Genomic DNA, 20,621 nt, shown 5'->3' on the forward strand with positions numbered 1-20,621 from the left:
GCTCGCCCGTCCGGGGCCGGCACCCTACAGAAGCTCGCCCGTGCAGGGCCGGCACCCTACAGAACCTCGCCCCCTATAGAAGCGCGCCTGTCTGGGGCAGGCACCCTACAGAAGCTCGCCCGTCCGGGGCCAGCACCCTACAGAAGCTCGCCCGTTCGGGGCCGGCACCCTACAGAAGCTCGCCCGTGCGGGGCCGGCACCCTACAGAAGCTCGCCCGTCCGGAACTGGAACCCTACAGAACCTCGCCCCCTATAGAAGCGCACCTGTCTGGGGCTGGCTCCCTACAGAAGCTCGCCCGTCCGGGACTGGCACCCTGCAGAAGCTCGCCCGTCCGGAGCCAGAACCCTACAGAAGCTCGACCGTCCGGAGCCAGAACCCTACAGAAGCTCACCCCCTACAGAAGCTCGCCCGTTCGAGGCAGGCACCCTACAGAAGCTCGCCCGTCCTGCTAGGAGCATCTGGAGTAACAAGTACAATCTCTGGATGGATGAAAGGTTTCATCTGCAGCGGCTGATTTCTCCTGATGTGACCAGCGCCAACAATATCTGCAGACATTTACAACACTTGGCTCCGCTTCCTGACAGCGAGCCGCAGCGCACCTCAGAACGTCTGCACGTCCGTTATATCCTCGGGTAAAACGCTCCGGTCAGGCAGATTTAGGAGTCATTAGCTAGTCAGATCTGAGAACGCGCTCCACCACCAACTGTGCGATTCAGTCAGGAAAACATCCGACCTCAAACACAAGACATCTGACGCAAAGGTAACGACCCTGCAGAACCGACTCAGAGAAACTCCTGCGCTCATCACAGCCGCCATAAAGTGAGGTCTATGGTACAAAGCAATGTGACATCATACAAAAATGGAGAAAGTTTCAGAAAGCGAGCTGTCAGCGAGAGCACGGATCAGACCCTCCGCAGGCCGCGCACAGGAGACTGACGACCCACTAAGAAATCTCATCTAAGTGAGCAATTACTCTGTAACCATCGGCCAACTGCAGAAGGTTAAACATTTCATTACATGTGAGCGGAGGCCGAGAAAGTGTCAGATGAAGGAACAATCACTAACAACAAGTTAATCAGAGGGGAAAGGCAGGAGTGGCCCCGTGCTGCACGTACCCTGCCCACGGCCCCCAGACAACCGGCCACATTGCTCCCCTGCCCGTAGGTAAGACATCGACATAAGGCAAGACTGAACCCGCAGACAAAACACACGATGACCGCCCGTCATTACAGCAGGCGCAGGACCGCCACTATGTAACCGGTGTGGGCGACTCCACCTCCAGATCGGAGACGTGGACACAGGAGCGAACTCACTGCTGCGAGCACGTCTGGACCTTAGACTGTCAGCTCCTGGGGAATTCCGATTCCTGGCATTTTGTGTGCAATTTGTCTAATTTCAGCATCTCTTTTCCATTACATCAGTTCTCATAAGCGAATATCAGAAAAGGAAATAAACATCAAACCTTCAAATAGCTCAACTGAAACAAAAAAATGTTACAGGTCTTAATAAAAAGGCAATTTTTTTTTTTTTTTTACAGAAATTTACCATTTTCTCACCAGTTTAAAAAACAAAAACTCCACACTATACAAGTTCAGAATCACTGTAATCGGATCACATTAGAGATTCATGGACTGGACCATTTGTACCGCACACTGAACACCGCAAAAACAAAATGCAATTTTGCCATTTACTTATTTTTCACCAGCTCGGAATTTTCCGTTTTCCATAACATTATAAGGTTAAAAAATCAATAAAAACTGCAAAAAAAAAAATCTCCCAGACATGAAGAGGCTGAGCGTTCTTGTCTTCTGTATCTCATACATTATTCTTGTCCGTGTGTGCACAGCGCCCCGCCGCCTGCCCCATGTGCACAGCGCCCCGCCGCCTGCCCCATGTGCACAGCGCCCCGCCGCCTGCCCCATGTGCCGTGTGCACAGCTCCCCGCCGCCTGCCCCATGTGCACAGCGCCCCGCCGCCTGCCCCATGTGCACAGCGCCCCGCCACACTGCACCAGTCACTCACAATAACGTCATTGTGGACATTTGCTGCTGGACTAGAAAACAACATGAATGCTAGAAGAAAGGTCGACCTGTGTGCACTCACCTGTGGTTAGGGGAAGGTGGGTGACGCTGCTTAAAAACGTCAGGGTGAACCAGGTGGCTGAAAGTGTGGCCCCCGAAAAGAGAAGGACGAGTATGGGCTTCAGCACGGCCCGGACAGAATCTGCAAACCTGGGGAGAAACAAGAGATCATTACATCTGCCGAAAACATATCACTGAGCAAACTTACCCCCATCATCACTAACCAATCACCCCCATCATCAATAGATCAGACACGCTGCAATCAGGGGAAATAAACACCAGTCTCATCTCGTAGTCAAAACTTTCCATTCCTTCGAGGCTCCTTACATCATAGACGTAAGTGGGGTCAGGACCGAACCTATCACATGGTCTACAGGCTGGTTGTCAGCAGATGAGCGGCCGCTGCGGTGGGTCGATTGGGGACCTTGCGCTACACACCAGGCGCAGCCCCAAGTATCTGTCTCTTCCGGCCACTTTTCCCGGCTGAGACAAACTGCAAACATATGAGAATCTGCTTCGAAATGAGGAATTAAAAGATGGGAGTTTGTAATTAACCAGTTCTGGAAACAGAATTACAGGCTGTTGTCAAGGACGGAGCGGAGGAATAATTTGCAGAAAATGACAAGATAATGCTGAAATTGTGAGATTTTTGCCTTGCTAACCATCAGCATCTGGTGTAAGAAAAACACAAAAGGCGTTTTCAGTGGAATAATGATGGGTAGCGCGGCGCTCGTGGGTCCGCACCGTCACACTCCAGCGTGGAGAAATCTGTGAAATGTGACAAGAATTACGACCTCATTTTCCTGATTACAACTTTCAGCAGATGATTATGGCCGGGCCTGTCACGGATCCAGCCCTCCAGAAAAGACAGATGAGCGGCCCCGAGTCTCATTAGGTTCCTGGAGACGGAGACCATTGTGCTTTTAGCCTCAGCGCTTCTGTCAGCCGCGAGCAGATGCATCTATGACCGTTACATTTACCGGGAAATTGACTTCTCAGCGCTGCGCCCCCGGACAAGGGCGAACGGGATGTGCGAGATTCCTATAAATCAACTGGGAACAGCGGATCTAACCCTGTCCATCGTGAAAAATAATGCTCCGATCCTCAAAATGTGCATCCGGAGGGGACATCAATAAGCGGCGCACGTGCATACACTAATATGTTCCCCAGACCTGAGCTACAAATGGAGCCCACACTGGTCCCCAAAAGTCTCCAGCACTAAAAGATCAGATCCTGCAACAACATGAGTTGGTATTGTGCCAGCGGGTTCAGGGGAAGAGGCGGCTGCATATCCTGAGCCCTCTGGCACAGCTACATACATATTACACACGTATACATATATACACACAGAGACTAACATACACACGTATACATATTTACACACATACCAACATACACACATATACAGACCAACAGTTTTCTGTATTTTCATCACTATGAAAATTGTACATTCACACTGAAGGCATCAAAACTATGAATTAACACATGTGGAATTATATACTTTACAAAAAAGTGTGAAACTGAAAATATGTCTTATATTCTAGGTTCTTCAAAGTAGCCACCTTTTGCTTTGATGACTGCTTTGCACACTCTTGGCATTCTCTTGATGAGCTTCAAGAGGTAGTCACCAGGAATGGTCTTCCAACAATCTTTAAGGAGTTCCCAGAGATGCTTAGCCCTTGTTGGCCCTTTTGTCTTCACTCTGCGGTCCAGCTCACCCCAAACCATCTCGATTGGGTTCAGGTCTGGTGACTGGAGGCCAGGTCATCTGGTGTAGCCCCCATCACTCTCCTTCTTGGTCAAATAGCCCTTACACAGCTTGTGCAAAGCAGTCATCAAAGCAAAAGATGGCTACTTTGAAGAACCTAGAATCTAAGACATAATTTCAGTTGTTTCACACTTTTTTGTTAAGTATATAATTCCACATGTGTTAATTCATAGTCTTGATGCCTTCAGTGTGAATGTACAATTTTCATAGTCATGAAAATCTAAAAAAAAAATCATTAAATGAGAAGGTGTGTCCCAACTTTTGGTCTGTACTGCACATACATACATACATACACACAGAACAACATACACACGTATACCTACATACATATATATATATATATATATACACACACATGGTGGGTACGGAAAGTATTCACACCCCTTTACATTTTTCACTGTTTCATTGCAGCCATTTGGTAAATTCAAAAAACTTTTTTGAAACCTACACACAGCCGGCCTCCCATGAAGGACCAGAACCATCTCAAGGAGAATCATAAGGAAATGGACAGCATGGGACTTGCATATGAGAGTCTGAGCAGAGGGTCTGAATATTTATGACCATGTGATATTTCAGTTTTTCTTATTTATTAAATTTGCAAAATGGTCTACATTTGTTTTTTTCCGTGAAGATGGGGTGCAGAGTGCACATTAATGAGAAAAAAAAAAGAACTTTAATGAATTTACTAAATGGCTGCAATACGTGTGCATACAGACACTTATACATACACTACCGTTCCAAAGTTTAGGGTCATTTAGAAATTTCCTATATAGTGTTTAAGTCCTCTTTCTCAGAAGAGGCAATTTGCATATTAGAAATTTCCTTATTTTTGAAAGAAAAGCACAGTTTTTTTTTTACAATGAAGCCAATATTAAATGATTCAGAAATACACTCTATCCATTGTTAATGTGGTAAATGACTTTCAGCTGCAGACGTCTGGTCTGTAATGCAATATCTTCATAGGTGTATAGGGGCCCATTTCCAACAACCATCACTCCAGTGTTCTTATGGTACTTTGTGTTTGCTATCTGTGTAAGAAGGCTAATGGATGGTTAAGAACACCCTTGAAAACCCTTGTGCAAGTATGTTAGCACAGCTAAAACCAGTTTGGCTGATTAGAGCAGGGGTCCCCAACTCCAGTCCTCAAGGCCCACCAACAGGTCATGTTTTCAGGATTTCCTTTGCATTGCACAGGTGATGCAATTATTACCTGGGCAAGACTAAGGAAATCCTAAAAACATGACATGTTGGTGGGCCTTGAGGACTGGAGTTGGGGACCCCTGGATTAGAGAACCTATAAACCTGACCTTCCTTTGAGCTAGTTGAGAATCTGGAGCATTACATTTGTTAGTTCCATTAAACTCTCGAAATGGCCAGAAAAAAAAAAAACTTTCTTGTGAAACTCAGTCTATTCTTGTTCTTATAAATGAAGGCTATTCCATGTGAGAAATTGCCAAGAAACTGAGGATTTCCTACAACGGTGTGTACTACTCCCTTCAGGGGAGAGCACAAACAGGCTCTAACCAGAGTAGACAGAGAAGTGGGAGCAACAAGACAAGTACATTAGAGTCTGTAATTGGAGAAATCGATGCCTCACAGGTCCTCAACTGGCAGCTTCATTAAATAGTACACGCAAAACGCCAGTGTCAACATCTACAGTGAAGAGGCGACTGCGGGATGCTGGCCTTCAGGGCAGAGTGGCAAAGAAAAAGCCGCATCTGAGACTGGCTAATAAAAGGAAAAGATTAATATGGGCAAAAGAACACAGATATTGGACCGAGGAAGATTGGAAAAAAGTTTTATGGGCAAATCCAAGTTTGATGTGTTTGGATCACACAGAAGAACATTTTTGAGACGCAGAACAACTGAAAAGATGTTGGAAGAGTGCGTGACGCCATCTGTCAAGCATGGTGGAGGTAATGTGATGGTCTGAGGTTGCTTTGGTGCTTGTAAAGTGGAAGATTTGTACAAGGTAAAAGGGATATTGAATAAGGAAGGCTATCACTCCATTTTGCAATGCCATGCCATGCCATACCCTGTGGACAGCGCTTGATTGGAGCCAATTTCATCCTAGAGCAGGACAATGACCCAAAGCACACCTCCAAATTATGCAAGAAATATTTAGGGAAGAAGCAGGAAGCTGGCATTCTACCGGTAATGGAGCGGCCAGCACAGTCATCAGATCTCAGCCCCATTGAGCTGCTGTGGGAACAGATGGACCATATGGTGCCAAAAGTGCAGAACAAGCCAAACCATCTTGTGGAGGGGCTTCTGGATGCATCGGGGGGAAATTTCTCCAGATTATCTCCGCAAATTAACTGCTAGAATGCCAAAGGTCTGCAATGCTGGGATTGCTGCAAAGCAGCATTCTGTGACGAAAGCAAAGTCTGAAGGAGAAAATTATTATTTCAAAGAAAAATCTTTTTTTCGAACCTTGTCAATGTCTGGACTAGATTTTACATTCATTTGGCAACTCATGCGATTAATAAAATTATGAGATTTCATGGAAAACACAATTGTCTGGGTGACCCCAAACTTTGGAACGATATGTGATAGATATATATATATATACATATATACACACAAACACTCACTCTGTAATTATGATTTTCTTACCTTCCCACAGCAATTCCTACAAAACATCCACCGACAATTGACCAGAAGCCGATCCAGCCGGCATCCACCTATGATCAGAGGACACGAAAGATTAGTTATGCGACACAGAGTAGATCCATCACCGCCGGACGTGAGTATATAGATCCTCTGTTCACTGCTGGGCAGCAAATAGGAATAAGCGTTCTTCTACCGACAGCGGCCATAAAGCTTGTCCCACTGGCCGGCCTGCAGCGTGGAGGATCATTATGCAGAGACCTAACTGAACAGGCGCACGTGCACCACCCCATGCGCTGAACACCGGAGGGCGCCACACAATACTGTGCAGAGACACAGCCCCAGCAATGATCCTAACAGTACCGAACGCCAACAGCTGTGGGTCCAAACAAGAAAATGTGAGCGCTTATTAGCAGCCGAGTCTAAATCACTGAAGTGTAGAAATAAAGTGAAAGATGACAAGTGGGCGATCTCATCCTGGAACATCTGCTCCATCCCTATTGTGCCGGTATAATGTAAATAGTCTGACACGTCACTCCTTAGTAAATCAGGTGCTCAGAGAAGGGATGCCAACCCCTATATCCAAAATAATGTAATATAAATCCGGCACTCAAGAAATCATGGAAATCTATTCATTTATATGATCCCATGGGATCATATAAATAAATGAATAGATTTTCATGATTTGAGTGCCGGATTTATATTACATTATTGTGCCGGTATAGCTGGGATCATGTCGTGATGATTACGGATTAGACGTACAGGCACCGCGGGAACTAATTCAGGGAAAGTGACTGTGCTGATCATTCTGGAGAACGCATGGACTCTGCGCCATGTCGTCCGGCTCTCGGCAGGATATGTCCGCGGGGCAGGCAGCACTTCACTCACTGGAGGACTATCCTCGTACACTGCATCCCACACTCACCTGATTAACATGAATCGGGGTTAAAATCAGATCCAAAACCCCTGACCAGCCGGCGTAGAAGCCCAGAGGGATGGCATAGGCCAAGACGATCATCAGGAAACGCCCATTACTACAGAAAACAAGAGAAACTAATTACTGCTGAGAATCTGAATGCAAGAACGTTACCACGTATAACAAAATGCAACAAAGACGAGATTATCTAACGTAAAATGTCAGAAAGAGAAAACAGATGATAAAGTGATCACTGCACAAATACAAAAACTGATGGGAGAAAAAAAATGATCAGATCTCCACTCAACATCCCACCCAGAGACACAGGCACAACTTCACGGAAACACCCACCAGCCAAGAATGGACATTACTAAAGCCTCCGGCACCGAGGAGAAGCCTGCACAGCGGCACATGGAGACCTGCACCGGGATGGGAGATTATAAAGCCTCCGGCACCGGGGAGAAGCCTGAACGATGGCTCATAGAGACCTGCACCCGGGATGGGAGATTATAAAGCCTCGTGCACAGGGGAGAAGCCTGCACAGCGGCACATGGAGACCTGCACCCAGGATGGGAGATTATAAAGCCTCGTGCACAGGGGAGAAGCCTGCACAGCGGCACATGGAGACCTGCACCCAGGATGGGAGATTATAAAGCCTCGTGCACAGGGGAGAAGCCTGCACAGCGGCACATGGAGACCTGCACCCAGGATGGGAGATTATAAAGCCTCGTACACAGAGGAGAAGCCTGCACAGCGGCACATGGAGACCTGCACCCAGGATGGGAGATTATAAAGCCTCCGGCACCGGGGAGAAGCCTGCACAGCGGCACATGGAGACCTGCACCCGTGATGGGAGATTATAAAGCCTCGTGCACAGGGGAGAAGCCTGCACAGCGGCACATGGAGACCTGCACCCGGGATGGGAGATTATAAAGCCTCGTACACAGAGGAGAAGCCTGCACAGCGGCACATGGAGACCTGCACCGGGATGGGAGATTATAAAGCCTCCGGCACCGGGGAGAAGCCTGCACAGCGGCACATGGAGACCTGCACCGGGATGGGAGATTATAAAACCTCGTACACAGAGGAGAAGCCTGCACAGCGGCACATGGAGACCTGCACCGGGATGGGAGATTATAAAGCCTCGTACATAGGGGAGAAGCCTGCACAGCGGCACATGGAGACCTGCACCGGGATGGGAGATTATAAAACCTCGTACACAGAGGAGAAGCCTGCACAGCGGCACATGGAGACCTGCACCCGTGATGGGAGATTATAAAGCCTCGTACACAGAGGAGAAGCCTGCACAGCGGCACATGGAGACCTGCACCGGGATGGGAGATTATAAAACCTCGTACACAGAGGAGAAGCCTGCACAGCGGCACATGGAGACCTGCACCGGGATGGGAGATTATAAAGCCTCCGGCACCGGGGAGAAGCCTGCACAGCGGCACATGGAGACCTGCACCCAGGATGGGAGATTATAAAGCCTCGTACACAGAGGAGAAGCCTGCACAGCGGCACATGGAGACCTGCACCCAGGATGGGAGATTATAAAGCCTCGTACACAGGGGAGAAGCCTGCACAGCGGCACATGGAGACCTGCACCCAGGATGGGAGATTATAAAGCCTCGTACACAGAGGAGAAGCCTGCACAGCGGCACATGGAGACCTGCACCGGGATGGGAGATTATAAAGCCTCGTACACAGAGGAGAAGCCTGCACAGCGGCACATGGAGACCTGCACCCGGGATGGGAGATTATAAAGCCTCCGGCACCGGGGAGAAGCCTGAACGATGGCTCATAGAGACCTGCACCGGGATGGGAGATTATAAAGCCTCGTACACAGGGGAGAAGCCTGAACGATGGCTCATAGAGACCTGCACCCGTGATGGGAGATTATAAAGCCTCGTACACAGGGGAGAAGCCTGCACAGCGGCACATGGAGACCTGCACCCAGGATGGGAGATTATAAAGCCTCGTACACAGGGGAGAAGCCTGCACAGCGGCACATGGAGACCTGCACCGGGATGGGAGATTATAAAGCCTCGTACACAGAGGAGAAGCCTGCACAGCGGCACATGGAGACCTGCACCGGGATGGGAGATTATAATGCCTCGTACACAGAGGAGAAGCCTGCACAGCGGCACATGGAGACCTGCACCGGGATGGGAGATTATAAAGCCTCGTACACAGAGGAGAAGCCTGCACAGCGGCACATGGAGACCTGCACCGGGATGGGAGATTATAAAGCCTCGTACACAGAGGAGAAGCCTGCACAGCGGCACATGGAGACCTGCACCCAGGATGGGAGATTATAATGCCTCGTACACAGAGGAGAAGCCTGCACAGCGGCACATGGAGACCTGCACCGGGATGGGAGATTATAAAGCCTCGTACACAGAGGAGAAGCCTGCACAGCGGCACATGGAGACCTGCACCCAGGATGGGAGATTATAAAGCCTCGTACACAGGGGAGAAGCCTGCACAGCGGCACATGGAGACCTGCACCGGGATGGGAGATTATAAAGCCTCGTACACAGAGGAGAAGCCTGCACAGCGGCACATGGAGACCTGCACCCAGGATGGGAGATTATAAAGCCTGACCTGCACAGCGGCACATGTGGACCTGCACCCAGGATGGGACTCGGCACCGGGGAGAAGCCTGCACAGCGCACATGGAGACCTGCACCGGGATGGGAGATTATAAAGCCTCCGGCACCGGAGAGAAGCCTGCACAGCGGCACATGGAGACCTGCACCCGTGATGGGAGATTATAAAGCCTCGTACACCGGAGAGAAGCCTGCACAGCGGCACATGGAGACCTGCACCGGGATGGGAGATTATAAAGCCTCGTACATAGGGGAGAAGCCTGCACAGCGGCACATGGAGACCTGCACCGGGATGGGAGATTATAAAGCCTCGTGCACAGGGGAGAAGCCTGCACAGCGGCACATGGAGACCTGCACCCGGGATGGGAGATTATAAAGCCTCGTACACAGAGGAGAAGCCTGCACAGCGGCACATGGAGACCTGCACCGGGATGGGAGATTATAAAGCCTCGTACACCGGGGAGAAGCCTGCACAGCGGCACATGGAGACCTGCACCCAGGATGGGAGATTATAAAGCCTCTGGCACCGGAGAGAAGCCTGCACAGCGGCACATGGAGACCTGCACCCGTGATGGGAGATTATAAAGCCTCGTACACCGGGGAGAAGCCTGCACAGCGGCACATGGAGACCTGCACCGGGATGGGAGATTATAAAGCCTCGTACATAGGGGAGAAGCCTGCACAGCGGCACATGGAGACCTGCACCCAGGATGGGAGATTATAAAGCCTCGTACACAGAGGAGAAGCCTGCACAGCGGCACATGGAGACCTGCACCGGGATGGGAGATTATAAAGCCTCGTACACCGGGGAGAAGCCTGCACAGCGGCACATGGAGACCTGCACCCAGGATGGGAGATTATAAAGCCTCTGGCACCGGAGAGAAGCCTGCACAGCGGCACATGGAGACCTGCACCCGTGATGGGAGATTATAAAGCCTCGTACACCGGGGAGAAGCCTGCACAGCGGCACATGGAGACCTGCACCGGGATGGGAGATTATAAAGCCTCGTACACAGGGGAGAAGCCTGCACAGCGGCACATGGAGACCTGCACCCAGGATGGGAGATTATAAAGCCTCGTACACAGAGGAGAAGCCTGCACAGCGGCACATGGAGACCTGCACCCAGGATGGGAGATTATAAAGCCTCGTACACCGGGGAGAAGCCTGCACAGCGGCACATGGAGACCTGCACCCAGGATGGGAGATTATAAAACCTCGTACACAGGGGAGAAGCCTGCACAGCGGCACATGGAGACCTGCACCCGTGATGGGAGATTATAAAGCCTCGTACACAGAGGAGAAGCCTGCACAGCGGCACATGGAGACCTGCACCCAGGATGGGAGATTATAAAGCCTCGTACATAGGGGAGAAGCCTGCACAGCGGCACATGGAGACCTGCACCCAGGATGGGAGATTATAAAGCCTCGTACACAGGGGAGAAGCCTGCACAGCGGCACATGGAGACCTGCACCCGTGATGGGAGATTATAAAGCCTCGTACACAGAGGAGAAGCCTGCACAGCGGCACATGGAGACCTGCACCCAGGATGGGAGATTATAAAGCCTCGTACACAGGGGAGAAGCCTGCACAGCGGCACATGGAGACCTGCACCCAGGATGGGAGATTATAAAGCCTCGTACACAGAGGAGAAGCCTGCACAGCGGCACATGGAGACCTGCACCCAGGATGGGAGATTATAAAGCCTCGTACACAGGGGAGAAGCCTGCACAGCGGCACATGGAGACCTGCACCCGGGATGGGAGATTATAAAGCCTCGTACACAGAGGAGAAGCCTGCACAGCGGCACATGGAGACCTGCACCGGGATGGAAGATTATAAAGCCTCGTACACAGGGGAGAAGCCTGCACAGCGGCACATGGAGACCTGCACCGGGATGGGAGATTATAAAGCCTCGTACACAGGGGAGAAGCCTGCACAGCGGCACATGGAGACCTGCACCCAGGAAGCGGCACATGGAGACCTGCACCGGGATGGGAGATTATAAAGCCTCGTACACAGAGGAGAAGCCTGCACAGCGGCACATGGAGACCTGCACCGGGATGGAAGATTATAAAGCCTCGTACACAGAGGAGAAGCCTGCACAGCGGCACATGGAGAGCTGCACCCGGGATGGGAGATTATAAAGCCTCCGGCACCGGAGAGAAGCCTGCACAGCGGCACATGGAGACCTGCACCGGGATGGGAGATTATAAAGCCTCCGGCACCGGAGAGAAGCCTGCACAGCGGCACATGGAGACCTGCACCCAGGATGGGAGATTATAAAGCCTCGTACACAGGGGAGAAGCCTGCACAGCGGCACATGGAGAGCTGCACCCGGGATGGGAGATTATAAAGCCTCCGGCACCGGAGAGAAGCCTGCACAGCGGCACATGGAGACCTGCACCGGGATGGAAGATTATAAAGCCTCGTACACAGAGGAGAAGCCTGCACAGCGGCACATGGAGAGCTGCACCGGGATGGGAGATTATAAAGCCTCCGGCACCGGAGAGAAGCCTGCACAGCGGCACATGGAGAGCTGCACCCGGGATGGGAGATTATAAAGCCTCCGGCACCGGAGAGAAGCCTGCACAGCGGCACATGGAGACCTGCACCCAGGATGGGAGATTATAAAGCCTCGTACACAGGGGAGAAGCCTGCACAGCGGCACATGGAGACCTGCACCCGGGATGGGAGATTATAAAGCCTCGTACACAGAGGAGAAGCCTGCACAGCGGCACATGGAGACCTGCACCGGGATGGAAGATTATAAAGCCTCGTACACAGGGGAGAAGCCTGCACAGCGGCACATGGAGACCTGCACCGGGATGGGAGATTATAAAGCCTCGTACACAGGGGAGAAGCCTGCACAGCGGCACATGGAGACCTGCACCCAGGATGGGAGATTATAAAGCCTCCGGCACCGGGGAGAAGCCTGCACAGCGGCACATGGAGACCTGCACCGGGATGGGAGATTATAAAGCCTCGTACATAGGGGAGAAGCCTGCACAGCGGCACATGGAGACCTGCACCCGGGATGGGAGATTATAAAGCCTCGTACACAGGGGAGAAGCCTGCACAGCGGCACATGGAGACCTGCACCCGTGATGGGAGATTATAAAGCCTCGTACACAGAGGAGAAGCCTGCACAGCGGCACATGGAGACCTGCACCGGGATGGAAGATTATAAAGCCTCGTACACAGAGGAGAAGCCTGCACAGCGGCACATGGAGAGCTGCACCCGGGATGGGAGATTATAAAGCCTCCGGCACCGGAGAGAAGCCTGCACAGCGGCACATGAAGACCTGCACCCAGGATGGGAGATTATAAAGCCTCGTACACAGGGGAGAAGCCTGCACAGCGGCACATGGAGAGCTGCACCCGGGATGGGAGATTATAAAGCCTCCGGCACCGGAGAGAAGCCTGCACAGCGGCACATGGAGAGCTGCACCCGGGATGGGAGATTATAAAGCCTCGTACACAGGGGAGAAGCCTGCACAGCGGCACATGGAGACCTGCACCGGGATGGGAGATTATAAAGCCTCGTACACAGAGGAGAAGCCTGCACAGCGGCACATGGAGACCTGCACCGGGATGGGAGATTATAAAGCCTCGTACACAGGGGAGAAGCCTGCACAGCGGCACATGGAGACCTGCACCCGGGATGGGAGATTATAAAGCCTCCGGCACCGGGGAGAAGCCTGCACAGCGGCACATGGAGACCTGCACCGGGATGGAAGATTATAAAGCCTCCGGCACCGGGGAGAAGCCTGCACAGCGGCACATGGAGACCTGCACCCAGGATGGGAGATTATAAAGCCTCGTGCACAGGGGAGAAGCCTGCACAGCGGCACATGGAGACCTGCACCCGTGATGGGAGATTATAAAGCCTCGTACACAGAGGAGAAGCCTGCACAGCGGCACATGGAGACCTGCACCCGTGATGGGAGATTATAAAGCCTCGTACATAGGGGAGAAGCCTGCACAGCGGCACATGGAGACCTGCACCGGGATGGGAGATTATAAAGCCTCGTACACAGAGGAGAAGCCTGCACAGCGGCACATGGAGACCTGCACCCGTGATGGGAGATTATAAAGCCTCGTACACCGGGGAGAAGCCTGCACAGCGGCACATGGAGACCTGCACCCGTGATGGGAGATTATAAAGCCTCGTACACCGGGGAGAAGCCTGCACAGCGGCACATGGAGACCTGCACCGGGATGGGAGATTATAAAGCCTCGTACATAGGGGAGAAGCCTGCACAGCGGCACATGGAGACGTGCACCCGGGATGGGAGATTATAAAGCCTCGTACATAGGGGAGAAGCCTGCACAGCGGCACATAGAGACCTGCACCCGGGATGGGAGATTATAAAGCCTCGTGCACAGGGGAGAAGCCTGCACAGCGGCACATGGAGAGCTGCACCCAGGATGGGAGATTATAAAGCCTCGTGCACAGGGGAGAAGCCTGCACAGCGGCACATGGAGACCTGCACCCAGGATGGGAGATTATAAAGCCTCGTACATAGGGGAGAAGCCTGCACAGCGGCACATGGAGACGTGCACCCGGGATGGGAGATTATAAAGCCTCGTACATAGGGGAGAAGCCTGCACAGCGGCACATAGAGACCTGCACCCGGGATGGGAGATTATAAAGCCTCGTACACAGAGGAGAAGCCTGCACAGCGGCACATGGAGACCTGCACCGGGATGGGAGATTATAAAGCCTCGTACACAGAGGAGAAGCCTGCACAGCGGCACATGGAGACCTGCACCCGTGATGGAAGATTATAAAGCCTCGTACACAGAGGAGAAGCCTGCACAGCGGCACATGGAGACCTGCACCGGGATGGGAGATTATAAAGCCTCGTGCACAGGGGAGAAGCCTGCACAGCGGCACATGGAGACCTGCACCCAGGATGGGAGATTATAAAGCCTCGTACACAGGGGAGAAGCCTGCACAGCGGCACATGGAGACCTGCACCCAGGATGGGAGATTATAAAGCCTCGTACACAGGGGAGAAGCCTGAACGATGGCTCATAGAGACCTGCACCCGTGATGGGAGATTATAAAGCCTCGTACACCGGGGAGAAGCCTGCACAGCGGCACATGGAGACCTGCACCGGGATGGGAGATTATAAAGCCTCGTACATAGGGGAGAAGCCTGCACAGCGGCACATGGAGACCTGCACCGGGATGGGAGATTATAAAGCCTCGTACACAGAGGAGAAGCCTGCACAGCGGCACATGGAGACCTGCACCCGTGATGGGAGATTATAAAGCCTCGTACACAGAGGAGAAGCCTGCACAGCGGCACATGGAGACCTGCACCCGTGATGGGAGATTATAAAGCCTCGTACACAGGGGAGAAGCCTGCACAGCGGCACATGGAGACCTGCACCGGGATGGGAGATTATAAAGCCTCGTACACCGGGGAGAAGCCTCCACAGCGGCACATGGAGACCTGCACCGGGATGGGAGATTATAAAGCCTCGTACATAGGGGAGAAGCCTGCACAGCGGCACATGGAGACCTGCACCGGGATGGGAGATTATAAAGCCTCGTACACCGGGGAGAAGCCTGCACAGCGGCACATGGAGACCTGCACCGGGATGGGAGATTATAAAGCCTCGTACATAGGGGAGAAGCCTGCACAGCGGCACATGGAGACCTGCACCGGGATGGGAGATTATAAAGCCTCGTACACCGGGGAGAAGCCTGCACAGCGGCACATGGAGACCTGCACCGGGATGGGAGATTATAAAGCCTCGTACATAGGGGAGAAGCCTGCACAGCGGCACATGCAGACCTGCACCGGGATGGAAGATTATAAAGCCTCGTACACAGAGGAGAAGCCTGCACAGCGGCACATGGAGACGTGCACCCGGGATGGGAGATTATAAAGCCTCGTGCACAGGGGAGAAGCATGCACAGCGGCACATGGAGACCTGCACCCGTGATGGGAGATTATAAAGCCTCGTGCACAGGGGAGAAGCCTGCACAGCGGCACATGGAGACCTGCACCGGGATGGGAGATTATAAAGCCTCGTACACAGAGGAGAAGCCTGCACAGCGGCACATGGAGACCTGCACCCGTGATGGGAGATTATAAAGCCTCGTACATAGGGGAGAAGCCTGCACAGCGGCACATGGAGACCTGCACCCGGGATGGGAGATTATAAAGCCTCGTACATAGGGGAGAAGCCTGCACAGCGGCACATGGAGACCTGCACCCGGGATGGGAGATTATAAAGCCTCGTGCACAGGGGAGAAGCCTGCACAGCGGCACATGGAGACCTGCACCCGGGATGGGAGATTATAAAGCCTCGTACACAGAGGAGAAGCCTGCACAGCGGCACATGGAGACCTGCACCGGGATGGGAGATTATAAAGCCTCGTGCACAGGGGAGAAGCCTGCACAGCGGCACATGGAGAGCTGCACCGGGATGGGAGATTATAAAGCCTCGTACACCGGGGAGAAGCCTGCACAGCGGCACATGGAGACCTGCACCCGTGATGGGAGATTATAAAGCCTCGTGCACAGGGGAGAAGCCTGCACAGCGGCACATGGAGACCTGCACCCGGGATGGGAGATTATAAAGCCTCGTGCACAGGGGAGAAGCCTGCACAGCGGCACATGGAGAGCTGCACCGGGATGGGAGATTATAAAGCCTCGTGCACAGGGGAGAAGCCTGCACAGCGGCACATGGAGAGCTGCACCGGGATGGGAGATTATAAAGCCTCGTACACCGGGGAGAAGCCTGCACAGCGGCACATGGAGAGCTGCACCGGGATGGGAGGTGAAGCTCGAGTATTTAAAATCACAAGACCGCAATCTGCAAAAAATTTTCCGAATATCAGTTACTTTCATCCTTATGCTGCATCTTTAAGGAATTTTCTTAAAAAATTAAACCCATCTCTTACATCTTCATAGTAGAACATCAGAGCAGATGTCCTTCACTGAAGAGGAAAGCTTTTCCATTTTTGCACTTTATTTCTAAGGTCTATTGACGAGCCCTGTGGAAATGGCACGTGGAGCCGGTAATAATACAGAGGGCTGACGTCTGACATCCATGCTCCTACGCTCTTGATGCAGGTGATAAGGACCAAATCAATGAGAATCCCAGCAAAGACCCTTTAGGTATTTGGGGGGAGGATTTCGATTTAGTCTATTACTTACTGAAGCTTGTAAAGAAAAAATAAATTCTCCAGACGCACAATAGCGGCGCCGCAGCGAGAAGCAGCCCTTGGATAAAGAGAGCATGCACAAGGGTAGACAAGCCTCCACTAATGAAGGTGGCGCCCGTGGTCCCGTCACTCAGGAGCAGCCAGCGACTTCACTCCTGAACGCGAGGAGCTGACAGCCGCATTGTGCGCGGCCGCGGTGCAGTGACAGGTGCCCTTTAAATGATCCGTTATTTGCAGCCGCCCCTCTGGAGTTGTCGTCTGAGTCAGAATAACAGGGAATAAGTCATTCTCACTTGTCTGACTTCGGCTCCATTTACCGCAGGAAGCTGTTAAAAGTCTCAATTATATTAATCCCGCGTGTCACTTACAGGAATGGATTTCATTTGCTTCTACGCATTAACAAACTAATGCGGCTCCAGAAACAACTGCAGGCGGAGACGTTGATCTGTGTGTGTGCGAGGGCCCCGCATCACCGGCTGCATTTATCAGAACCCTGGGAGGTGTAATCAGCCGCTCCTGCCTGTATAAACACCTCCTGTCAGAGCCATTCTGAGTTACAGAAGCGACTGGTGGCCGCACAATTCAGTGGAATCAATGCGCCGGGGAGGCGGCGCGCGCCACAACGCTGAACAACAGGTATCCAGAGCAGAGGCGGATCTGAAGACGCGACTCCCATAAATGCCCCTTAATTCTTACAGAGTGAATCAGATCCAGTGCACGAGAATGGACGTCATCACGAAGAGCAGGAATATCATAGGACACGAGCATCTGCACGGTGACGACGCAGGACAGACAATCCGCAGTAATCAGGACAGACAGGAGCACTGGCCGGCACTGCACTGATCAGGGGGAGACCACCAGCAGAAATGTAGCACTCACAGAGCATCAGTACAATGGCGACCAGTATATTAGAAGGTCGCGGACTTTATCCAACTATCCGAATCCCCCCCACGCTCCTATTTCAGTATCAGCAGGGTCCGTCATCGGCCTCTGTACACTTTCTGCTGGCATTACGGACATGTAGCAGCTGCAGCTATTGCCACTCAATGGCTTAAGTGGTGACCAAGTGATTGGCTGCAGCAGTCACACAGCTGTAAGGCAACCCCGGCTGTCAGCTATTAATACACAGATGTCAATCTGAGAGCGGCAAGTAAAGGCTCCGCTGTTCTCTCTGACCGCCTCAGTCACATGGCACAATATTTATGGGACTGTTTTCAACCATGAGAACAGACCCTGCAGCTATACAAGGGGTGCAAGACCTACTATTAGATGATGGAAACAATTCACAGGCCCCAGGTCCAGACTCACGTGAGATGCAACATCACGCTGCAAAGATTATGCTGTGCCGGGCTTACAAGTCAGAAGAGGCGCCGAGGATGCTAGCAGCTGGGAGACGGTCCGGAGGGCTCCTGTCCGGCAGCCATGGACTACGGACATCACCGCTGCAACAGGGATGCGGGAAAAGACCCGTTCATCTCCGACTAGGATGCGTCCAGAAGGACAGCGGAAAACGGACAGCAAATCTTCAGTGGCATGAACTGTATAAATCCGTGCAGGTTTCCCCCTCTGCATCAGTAAAAATCTGCGGTAGAAGTGGTGAATTACTGCAGACGAAAAATCCTCAGTACAGGACAACGTGGGGATAAGACTTTGTTAAATTACTGTAAGACGAGGTCAGTTTTATATCCAGAAAGACCAAGCGTCTCTGACCCACGTGCCGACAGCGTGAGGCCTCAGAGGTCGGTCCTTATCACAAACAATAATCACTGATTACCTTCAGAGTGCAGGATAAATTACCAGATCAGGTCAGGCTGCTTATCACCATCAGTGATTTTGTCATATGTAAAAAAAAAAAAATAAATTGCAAAGCTTCTCCTATCCATTACTGTACAACGTTAAAGACCGGCATCACAACAATTCACACGGACTGTGCCAGCCTTATATTCGGACATAGACTTGTATGTCAAAATAAGAAAGGTCTTTGTGATCTTTTGTGCAATCCATGGGCTGGTCTGTTCAGCATGGTTAGGAGAAGCATTGCAAATTTTGAGAACACTGGCGGTTAAACAAAAAAAAAAGAAAAGAAGAAAGAGTGCAGCTCTGCAAAGAAGAAATGTCCTAATTATAACAGACACTACTTAGCTAGTGAACACAAATCAGTACAGGACTCACCTGAGCAACTTTCTGATGCTGCTCCTGTATCCGAGCCTGCGGCCAGCAGCGGCTACACTGGGGGGCACTGGGGGTCGGGCAGGGAAGTAAGCCAGGACAGCCGCAAAGAGCAGCGTGATGATCCCAAACTCTGCAAGAAAACAAAGTCAAGATATGAAACCAAAGAACAGAGATCCTCTAAAGGACATCGCAGCCACAGATCTGAACCGCTGATCGCCCCCCAGGATCTGTATATAAGGGTCAGGTGCAGCTTACAACTCCCCACACTGTGCAGGAAAAAAATCAGAAACTGAAAAGGCAAATCTCCTAATCATTGCAGTAAAGCAATAAGAGATTCTGCAAAACTCTGGAACTCTCTACCACAACACATCAGACTCTCGCCTACCATCTAAACCTTCAAAAAGAACCTGAAGACCCACCTCTTCCGACAAGCCTACAACCTGCAGCTACCACCGATCGACCAAACCGCTGCAGGACCAGCTCTATCCTCACCTACTGTATCCTCACCTATCCCTTGTAGATTGTGAGCCCTCGCGGGCAGGGTCCTCATTCCTCCTGTATCCTCACCCATCCCTTGTAGATTGTGAGCCCTCGCGGGCAGGGTCCTCTCTCCTCCTGTATCCTCACCCATCCCTTGTAGATTGTGAGCCCTCGCGGGCAGGGTCCTCCCTCCTCCTGTATCCTCACCCATCTCTTGTAGATTGTGAGCCCTCGCGGGCAGGGTCCTCTCTCCTCCTGTATCCTCACCCATCCCTTGTAGATTGTGAGCCCTCGCGGGCAGGGTCCTCTCTCCTCCTGTATCCTCACCCATCCCTTGTAGATTGTGAGCCCTCGCGGGCAGGGTCCTCCCTCCTCCTGTACCAGTTATGACTTGTATTGTTTAAGATTATTGTACTTGTTTATTATGTATACCCCTCCTCACATGTAAAGCGCCATGGAATAAATGGCGCTATAACAATAAATAATAATAATAAAAAGGCAACCTGTCACCCCCAAAATGGAAGAGGAGCTAAGCCCACCGCCATCAGGGGCTTATCTCCAGCATTCTGTAATGCTGTAGATAAGCCCCCGATGTTACCTGAAAGAGGAGAAAAAGGAGGTTAGATTATACTCACCTGGGAGGGCGGTCCGATCCCTCCCATCTTCTTACGATGACGTCCTCTTCTGGTCTTCATGCTGCGGCACAGGCGTACTGATTTGCCCTGTTGAGGGCAGAGCAAAGTACTGCAGTGCGCAGGTGTCAGGCCTCTCTGACTTTTCCCTGCGCACTGCA

General features: G+C 51.8%; 1 protein-coding gene across 3 annotated transcripts in view; it reads right to left on the minus strand.

The window, feature by feature from the left end:
- The window catches only part of SLC49A4 (solute carrier family 49 member 4), a 142,286-nt gene that overhangs the window by 106,831 nt on the left and 14,834 nt on the right, over positions 1–20,621 (minus strand). For all 3 annotated transcript variants that reach the window (XM_069732620.1, XM_069732618.1, XM_069732619.1), the window contains exons 4-7: positions 19,349–19,478; positions 7,386–7,494; positions 6,467–6,534; positions 2,105–2,232 (exon numbers count right to left, since the gene is read on the minus strand). In XM_069732620.1, coding sequence (XP_069588721.1) covers positions 2,105–2,232; positions 6,467–6,534; positions 7,386–7,494; positions 19,349–19,478 — 435 coding nt within the window. The remainder of the gene's footprint in view (positions 1–2,104; positions 2,233–6,466; positions 6,535–7,385; positions 7,495–19,348; positions 19,479–20,621) is intronic.

Source organism: Ranitomeya imitator, chromosome 7, assembly GCF_032444005.1.
Source record: "Ranitomeya imitator isolate aRanImi1 chromosome 7, aRanImi1.pri, whole genome shotgun sequence".
NCBI classification, from domain to species: Eukaryota; Metazoa; Chordata; class Amphibia; order Anura; family Dendrobatidae; genus Ranitomeya; species Ranitomeya imitator.